We start from the raw sequence: 10,012 nt of genomic DNA, 5'->3' as shown, positions 1-10,012 counted from the left end.
GCCTTCAGATTGCGGCCGAGTCTGCTCTGCTTGCGTTTGAAGATGTAGGCTAATCAATGGCAAGCTGCTTTTCCACAGTCAGCTGTGTGGTTACCGCTTAGTTAGCACGCAACATTTTCTTTGGACTTTCAAGTCATGAAGGGCCGAGTGTGTTAATGAGCCGAAATTAACGAAAGATTTCCTATATGTACAGAACAGAAGAGTTTACATCCAGTAGACCGACCCATAGGGTGAAAATCATTTACAACATATATCAATGTTGATAACTATTAATCAAGTTAGACTCGTTACTAGCCTACTAAACGATGGACTGTGAGCATTGAGCAATGGAGGTATGTTAGTAGCTGGACAGCGCCGATTCCTAACCAACATATTCGCTATACTCATGTTTTTACAGAATGGGACGCCGCATCTTTTTGTTCAGCGTCCCTGCAACCAATTTCAGACTTGCCCGTTGTAAGGCAGGGGTGGCCAACCTTTTTGCTATTCACAACCGCATTTCGATTACTTATGTAGCCTACGGCCGCTTTCCAGGATCTAGTCGCAATGAACTAACTGAACACCAAATACCCATGTTACACTATCCATGCGCAATTGCCCATTTCCGGTGAACTCCGGACTGGCCTACTTTTTCACATTGTCTTACGATAGCTTACGCATCGAAATCGCTATAGTAAGTAGGGTTACCATACGTCCTCTTTTTGACTTTTTTGAAAGTGTCCTCGGAGGACGGCCAAATTAATGTCCTCGTTTTTGATATTTTGTCCTCTTTTTTGAGAATTTTATTTAAATACACGGTAAAATTCGAGCGAGATACAGAAGTAACGCTCCGGCGGCTATTTCGGGAGTTGAACGTAAAGTTGACCTTATTTTTTTAGTCAACCGACCACGAAGTGGGAAAAATTTACCATTTCTTCAGGATTTTCCTCCGGCATTGCAAGTATGAAAATTTTGAAAAGTGTCCACTTTTCAGATTTCCAAAATATGGTAATAACCCTACTAGTAGTCATGTAATGAATAGTTGGGGCTGGTTATATGGTCATAATCACGCATGAATTTCGTCAATAATATTAGTTGTTTCACACATTACTATCAAATTGTTATCCTTTCTCGGCCCACTGTGATCAGATTCACCAGTAGAGTTGATGAGAGAAGTGTTTTCGAAAAGTCAAGGCAGTTATAAATGATGATGCATATTCGGGTGGGCCAATTGTTATCAGTCACTTAGTCGCATGCTGTTATTTCTTGGCCTCTAATTAGGATTGTTGGTATAGTGGTAAGATATTGGAATCTCCCAAACATATACCAGAAATATTTTTTTCCGTTAGGAGCACACGATTCCAAGTTGGTATTTCTGTATGCAGCACCGTAACTGCCGCACCCCAAACCCCCCAATTGGGGGGGGCTGCGCTCGAAGGGGGCCCAAAATTATTTCGTGAATTAGCATAAATCATAGAGTATTTTTTAAATTGATGCAACTTTCTCAAATATTTTTCGCGCTATGCGCGATTTGAGGTTGCCAGACGACTTGATTTTTGGGTAATCTTCCCCCCAAGAAAAAATACGCAGAGATTTATAGACATGGGCATGTCGGCATTCGCCATTACCGTGCCACGATTTACCAAGACATATAAAGTTTTAGGCCATGTAACATGCGACTCCAAGAAGTGTGCCAGAACTATCGGCAGCGAGAAAACCTTGGCCGAAAAGGATTGCGCTTATGCTGACCGAAAACTTCGTTATATATACAAAATACATAGAGGTTTATTTGGCCATAGGCGCCTAAATGACTGGCGCTGAATGTTCCTGTCCAGGCAATCTGAACCTTACAAGACAAATACCATCCCGCAGGGAAAAATTATATGCCAGTGAAGAAATAGCCTACCAATTTGAAATCGTGTGCGTCAGGAGGTCACAACTCACGAAATACCGTCATGTTACGGATTCATACCAACAGGCCATACAGTTTCCAAGACACCTCACTCAGCTCTACCGGTAAATCTGATTACGTGAGCAGAGAGGACAAGAAATTGAAAGCAATATATATGCAATTCCGTATCTTATTGATCGATTTTATCATGAATTATCGAAAATTTTCGCGCTTCGTGCTGGCTCCCTGGACAGGACGGCTAATTTCGTGACAAAAGCGAACAGCGTGATTGGGGGTAGGTTTATAATCCTATGGTAGCCCAAGACCCCAGTTTTTTGGGGGGACGGGGCCTGACGAAGTGCTGTTTCGTTCCTGCCAAGGGGTATGGTATACGCCAGAAGGTGTTTAATTATTATTGAGGGATCCGACGATTTCCAACACCCCTCACCTGCAAATCTGATTACGTGAGCAGTGAGAGGATAAAAATTGATAGCAATATATATGCAATTCCCGATCATATTGACCGATTCAATCATGCATTGCACAAATAATTTTTCGCGCTTCGCGCGTATAAGCGAGAAAAGCCGGCTCAGCAAACGGCCTCAATCCAGATGACAAGTTGCGCTAAACAGTGGAGAGCCGTAGGGGGTCTGGGGGGCGAAGCCCCCCAGAGGTTTGGTTTATCATTATGTGGGGGGCCCGAGACCAACGTTTTGGGGGGGCCCGACGAAGTGCTGTTACGGCCCTGTGTATGGGGTGCATCATTTTCCTCCGCTGTTCGCATCTACTCTTCGGGAGTCAATTCGTAATTCAATCTTGATGTTGACGGCTGCCAACACGTACAAATTGAATTACGTTTCCACGGCCGCACAAATTTCCTTCTACGGCCTAGAGATTGCACCCCTCTAGTAAGGTCACATGTAAGCTGATAAATGATATTGTACAACATAATGCACTAACTTACAGCTCTATAGCCTACATTGTACACCGCATTGCAGTTCACGCCACGTGCCGAATGGAATTTTTCTGCAAAAAGCAATCGAGTGGCTATTACCCACGAAAACAGTCAGGGATATCTAGATATCCCTGAAAACAGTAAGTAGTTAAGTGCGTTGAGTATGCATTTTAACAGAAGTCGGAGTCAACAATTTGAATGACCATAAACTAAAGATTCATAAGGAGCACTGTATGAATCAAAGTCATTTCATGTATATTCAGCTGTGCTATGCTAAAAGCGTTTGCAAGATTGTGATGCGAGCCTTATGAAAAAGCATCCTGTCCGCCGTTTGGAAGTTTGCCCTCTGCACTAGGCCTAGTCCCGGTCCGATTTCTTTACGCATGAATTATTTTCATAATTGGATCGAGAGGTGTGCGATAACTTGTTATTCAATTATTCAATCCATCATCGAAGCCAACTTGTGGCATCCGTTCCATGTTAAAAGCACACCACTTGAGCCCATCGAACTCATTCTACTCATCGTTGCATTGTTTGCTTGACAGAGAGCGATCTATGAAATCGAGAATGAAGAGCTGTTATCGCGCTTGTCTATTTTTGTTTTCCTAATCCAGATGAGAGCTCTATTGGTAGCGCAGAGTATGTAGAATCTGATTGCCAAGGCATGCATTCCCTCGTATTGAGTAAGCTATAGTTTGGTATATAGTAGACTTGAATAATAATCGAACTGAAGATAATTCTAGTTGTCTATTAATACAAACTACAGGAAAATGACGTTAATATAATTTGCGAGATGTTTCTGTGCTCTAGTTTTTCATTCTAATCTTTTCCTGAAAATGCTACTGGAGAACTGTATAGTACGAAACGTGCCAATCTTGGTGCGCAGATATTCTCCATGCTTGTGCTTACGAGAATGAACTCTGATTGGATATGAACTGGACTTGATTTTCGTTGTATTTCTTTAGAATTCGGAATTTAATTCATTTTCCAAGTTTTTTTCGAAATCAGAATTTCTAATCTAATTTGGATAAAACTGTGTAGCTATAATTCTAATTATAATCCACTTAGAAAAATATGAGAACTTTGTAGTTCTCCAACTCTGGCCTATATGGCTATATATCTGACTCAAGACGCGCATTAACTTATCCAATAGGGCAGGGGTCTCCAATTCAGAACGGGTCGCTGGCCACTTTTCTAATTTCGGAGAGGCCGCTGGCCACATGAATACAATCTCGCGACAGGCCACATAGCATAGCAGCCAGGTTTGTAGAACTTTAGGTGAGCAAAACGTTGTGCTGCCTAACATGGTCGACGGTCATAGTTACCGCAAAAGAAGTCATGTTTTGCTAAAGAAATACACATACAACAAAACTATCATGATCATCACTTTCATTTTATTTTGAACTATGTAGGCTACTGAGCAGCGCTTTTTAGCGAGACACGGTACTATATCTGAAAGACAATCTTCCCGTAAAGCTTGATATCATTGGGAAGCTCTCCACCGATTTCTAAGCGTATCGGTCTTGGCAGTAACTGGGCCATACCAAACAGGGTTACCATATTTTGGATATCTGAAAAGAGGACACTTTTGCAGAATTATCAGACTTGCAAAACCGATGGAGAATTCTCAAAAAATGGTAATTTTTTCCCACTTTGTGGTCGGTTGACTAAAAAAAAGGTCAACTTTCCCGCTTGGTGCCCAAAATACAGTTTTTCCTTCACATTGTCGGGTGGTTGACTAAAAAAAAGACAAAAGGGCGTCCTCTGAGGACACTTCCAAAAAGGTCAAAAAAGAGGACAAATCCTCTTAAGAGAGGACGTATATGGTAACCCTAATATCACATCAAGGCAATATGCAGAGGTGGTCAAAGTAGTCAAGAAAGCTCAAGTAGAAGTAGAAGTAGCGACGAAATAATCTACTTAAGTACGAGTAGAAGTACTTCTTCCATAAGCAACCTAAAACGACTTGAAGTAGAAGTAGAATTGACTGACTTTAAATCTACTCAAGTAAGTAAGTAGTTTTGAAAACAGTCTTAATTCGTTCGCATGGAGTGTCAAAAGCTGCAAATTGAGCTATATGCGGGAGGTGCAGAGATCTTGATTCGTATTGATGCATCGCAGGAGGCATCAATTTTTGACAAAATAAGCATTCTTTCGCATCATCGGATGCAAATTATAGTATTGATATGAAAATGCGATACTAACCATTTGTCTACTAGAAGACCCCGTTTTAGAGAATATCATGGCATGGCGCCATACTCCATATTATAAGGCCCCAAGTTTAGGCGAAGAGCAATACTGAGAAATTGTATCTGATACGGTTTCAACACCGTGCGCGATTAGTATACGTTAACAATAAACATTGTGGATCGTAAAATCTATATTTAGGGTAGCTTTATTTTCGGAAAATAGAGGCATTACTATGCTTGTTTTTATACTTCAACATGTATGTTCTGCAGACAAAAGAACTGCAAGTAATTAGAACTCAAAGTATGATACTCGGAATTGAAAGTGAAATACAAATACCACTTCCAAAAAGCTGAAAATATATTTCATGTCTTTTGTCGATAAAGGTGATTCGCTAAAACAGGTGTAACGTTCAAAAAGCCGGATTTTCCAGATTAGCAGGCCACGTCTTGGGCTGCTAGATTACGAAATGATAGGTAATTGCTAGACTGCGAAACGGTAGTTTCAGACGTTATGGTGGGCCATTTTTACTGTCATGAAACTTTGATATGGGCGACAATGCGGTGTGAGCGCAACCACGCAATCCAGAACCTAAATTATATTCACTGATACTTTCGTGAAAACATATTTGTCACTCCATAACTACTGTGCACGAAGCGCAACAAAAGTTCTGGGCTTTAATTGACTTTTATTTTAATAAATGTTGGTACTCCGTGAAACCAGCCCCGAAATTCCTCAGGCTATCTTTCGTATTGGGGGATTAAACTACTTCTACTTGACAAACTGAAAATAGCGAAAAGTAAGCAAGTAGATAAAAAAAATATTACGAAGTAGAAGTAGAAGTAGAGAAAATCAGATCTACTTGAGTAAGTACCAGAAGTAGAGGAAAACTACTTTAGTACTTCAAAAAAGTAGAAGTACTTCGTTACTGACCAGTGACCACCTCTGGCAATATGTCCATGTCCATTCATATCGGCTGATTCTCCCTCGATGGAATACTGTTGCCAATCAATTTCAGCATTTCAAAATGCTTTATTTAGCGTCGTTCTGAAATCTATAACTATATCTCGGGCCGTGTTGGTGGCCCCGTAATAGCGTTAGATTTGGTTTGCTCGCGCGACAAGTGTGGAGTTCGTGATTGATACCTTCCTTTATTATGGTGCAGGGACTGTTGCTAACTGATGTCTCAAGATGATTTTGTGATTGCTATGAACACTAGTGTACTTCTTCTGCTGTTGTTGATCTCGCTTGTTGGGAATTCCTTGCTCATCGTCGTATCAGCGACTTCTCCAGTACGAAGTGCTTTCAATACCTATATCACTAGTATGGCTGCGTTTGGATTGTTCGAGTGCACGTTCACGATGTCTCTGGCAACAGGTGAATCTTGTGTGCTTAAAATTAGAATATATCGAATGTAGATGCCAAATCAAGAATGTGCGTTGAGATCAAGAATGTACCGTCGTACCAGTACGTAAAACTGCTGTCAATCATCGTCTCCCGTTGACACCAGACTCAGCGTAATCATGTTGAACATGATCAACATGAACTACAGCTTGTATTATTGCCCATGCTCAATTGCTCATCTTAGCGTAGTGCAGTGGTGTAGCGCAGTGCTCTTCAACCTTTTTCATAATGGTACACCCGTTTAACGTTTACTTAAAACTCATATACAACCCTGACCAGTGACCACATAACACACTGATTCCGTATCGTAAGCCTTATCCAGGGGTGTTCAACCTCGTTTCTGTTCACGGCCGTACTTCAATTCCATATATAGCCTACTATAGCATACGGTCACATTACGGCGGAGAGTCGTCATGACCCATCTGGACGTCATATACTCAAGTTAAATTGGATACTGGTAGAGCCCTTGTGGTGTTCTTTGCCATCACTGATTTCTTGAGATATACCGCGCGTCTAAAAGTTTTTAATTGTAGCAGCAGAACACCACCGCTGGCGTACTATCTATGCACCAAAATCGCGAGTATATAACTGAGGAAAACTTAAATGGAACGTAAGATTTATAGAAATGGGCATATCGGCGTTGGCCATGACCGCGCCACGACGCAGTAAGACATATAAAGTTTTAGGCCATGTAACTTGCGACTCCAAGAAGTGTGCCAGAACGATCGGCGTCGAGAAAACCTTGGCCGAAAAGAACTGCCCTTATGCTGACCGAAAACTTCGTTATATATACAAAATACATTGTCCATATGTCCATAGGCGCCTAAATGACTGGCGCCGAATGTTCCTGTCTCGGCAATCGGAACCCCACAAGACAAATACCATCCCGCAGGTAAAATTGGTAGGGGGCTGACGAAGTGCTGTTTCGTTCCTGCCAACGGGTATACATCCGGAAATGTTTAATTAATATTGAGGGTGCCCATACCTTTTCAAACACACTTCACTCAGCTCTACCGGTACATCAGATTACGTGAGCAGAGAGAGGATAAAAATTGGTAGCAATATATATGCAATTCCCGATCACATTGACCGATTCAGGCATGAATAATAGAAAGTTCTCGCGCTTCGCTCAGTAAACGGACACCTAATGTTATTGATAAGTAGGGGTAAACAGCGTATAGCCTTAGGAGGGTCTGGGGAGGTTTATCACCCTTTGGGAGGCCCAAATCCATCGTTTGACTGACGCTGACGAAGTGCTGTTACGGCCCTGTCTACAAGGAACCAGTGTTGCCACTCCAGGTTCCTGGAAAAACACAAGATTATGTCGTGAAAAAACACTAGATTGGCGGAAAAAACACTAGATTAGTAAATTGCAGGAAAAATTTACCGTTGCCAAGTAATAATGATGACCAAGGTACAAATCCATAGATATGAAGTGTTCCACACATCAATTCGATGCATATGTATGATATACTGCATGATTGTTCAATGAAAATAAATGAAACGAATTCAACAGAGTAAGAAAAAATCAAATATTGTCGCTTTCGAATTGTACGGCTTCATAAAAATTATCTTTCGATGGTACACATCAAACATAAGTATCTTTTGTGTGGAATCTTGCTCACTACCGTACATCTTCAACCGAACAATGGGGAGGTGTCCATAGGCAGCATACTTATTCATTTCCACGCATGCAGTGGAATGTGGCAATGCCAGGAGATTCGTCATGAGCTTCCCCAGTAAAGGGAATTTTGATTCAGCGAATCCATTGTGCACGGATTTCAATTTTTGCCAAAATTCTGTTGGAGGGCATTGACCGGTAACCTGCAGCTCATTTTGCGAATTTGCCAAAGCAGCCCATTCTTACGACAAATCATCAAGTTTATCAAATAATATCACATAGGGAAATTGCAGCTAGAGGAATGATTGATTTCACTTTTCTGTGTGTAAATTAGGCTGGTAACGGATTCAATACACTCAAGTGCGAAAGTATGCAGCTGCTGTCCTAGGCAAATGAAAATCTTGCCCGAATCTGCAGAGTGAATTCAACAAGAAACGACAAGAGCATCAGAGCGAAATCGCTCTTCATTTTTGCCGAGATTTTCGCTCATAAGTACGGATTCGCAGCGCACCCTGTTACGTGATAATTTCTTGTTCCTGCACCACCACATAGAATTGTTGAAAACAAACACAGCCAGAGACACCAAATCGCCTTATTATCGATAAATTTAGCGTATAATTTAGTAGTCTTATGTTAGAATATTCATTGTTCGCACAATTGCAGAAAAACACTATATTGGCAAAATTGTGCGAAAAAAAACACTAGAACACTAGGACAACCGAAAAAACACTAGATCTAGTGTTAAAACACTAGGAGTGGCACCACTGCAAGGAACCAATAAGTCCATTAACAACGGTTTTAAATGACGAGACGCATTTGCTTATGACATCACAAAATGATTGTAATTTGCAAGCTGCGTACAGCTGGTATGAACATTGTACGATATTGCACACCCCGTCAACATGTTCTGAAGCATAAACTTGCCTATTTATTGTCATAACTGTAATCGTTGGTTCATTTTACTGCGAATCTGGTACACCCCAGTACACCCCATCTGAGTGGTACACCCTTTTAAAATTTTGGTACACCCTGTGGGGTGTACGATACACCCGGTTGAAGAGCCCTGGTGTAGCCTATATGCCGCGAAAAGCAACAAGGACCAAAGTATATAACGTCTTAGTCGAGCTGGCTGCGACCACTCAAACTTAGTACAGCCGTTCATAGACAATAGGCATGCTAAACTCAATTTGGGTGGCGGACTAGATTCAGAATTTTTTCATACTTACTAGGATTTTCGATCGAAAGGAGCTGGATATACGGAGAGTTTTTGAAAGGGTTTAATTGCTGTTGCACACAGCTGCAAAACATCGGGATGCTGCTAACCGTGACTATGATGGCTGCAGACAGGTTGGTTGGTGGATAAGCTTAACAGACTGTCCTCTCGATTAAAATGTATCCTATATATTTTCTGCAACGAAATTAGATAAATAAGGACTGGACGCGACTGATTAGAGTTGAGCGTCAATATAAAGGGATATCAGTTGAAAAGTGGCAGTCAATAATTTGTATTTTGTATTGTGTTTGAGTTACAATATTATATGTTTTTCTGTAGTACAAATTATTGCAGCAGCGAAATCTTGGCGCTTCTTCGATATACGCCCCAGATCGAAACTGTGTTCCCTATGACACCAACAAATGTTTCACATGAACACAATAAAATTTATAAACGTCAAAATAAATTGTTTTTTGCCATTGTTGTGGAAGGGGGATATTATGGTTGGAGGAGAGGGGGATATTAGGACTGGGGAGGGAGGATTTTAGGGTTGAGTAGAGGGGGATATTAGAGTTGGAGAGGGGGGATATTAGCGTTCGATGAATGATGGATATTAGGGATCGAGGAGAGGGGATATTAGGGTTGGGGAGGGGGGATATTAGGGTTAAGGGATGGGTTTAGAGTTAGGGTTACAGCTGTGTTAGGTTTAGAGCTGTGTTAGGGTTAGGAAATGGGGATATTAGGGTTGGAGGAGAGGGGGAT

At 41.4% G+C, this 10,012-nt stretch overlaps 2 protein-coding genes across 2 annotated transcripts in view; one reads left to right on the top strand and one right to left on the bottom strand.

The window, feature by feature from the left end:
* Positions 1–10,012, bottom strand: part of LOC145453942 (doublecortin domain-containing protein 1-like) — a 304,595-nt gene that overhangs the window by 209,195 nt on the left and 85,388 nt on the right. The gene's annotated exons all lie outside the window — the stretch shown is intronic.
* LOC145453546 (putative G-protein coupled receptor 63) overlaps positions 5,471–10,012 on the top strand; it is a 12,509-nt gene continuing 7,967 nt past the window's right edge. The window contains exons 1-2 of the mRNA XM_080331514.1: positions 5,471–6,389; positions 9,267–9,384. Coding sequence (XP_080187640.1) covers positions 6,194–6,389; positions 9,267–9,384 — 314 coding nt within the window. The 5' untranslated portion in view covers positions 5,471–6,193. The remainder of the gene's footprint in view (positions 6,390–9,266; positions 9,385–10,012) is intronic.

Source organism: Botryllus schlosseri, chromosome 13 (genome assembly GCF_051294905.1).
Source record: "Botryllus schlosseri isolate E-star chromosome 13, Bs_hap1, whole genome shotgun sequence".
In the NCBI taxonomy this organism is placed as follows: domain Eukaryota; kingdom Metazoa; phylum Chordata; class Ascidiacea; order Stolidobranchia; family Styelidae; genus Botryllus; species Botryllus schlosseri.
This window is presented reverse-complemented; position numbering and strand designations above follow the sequence as displayed.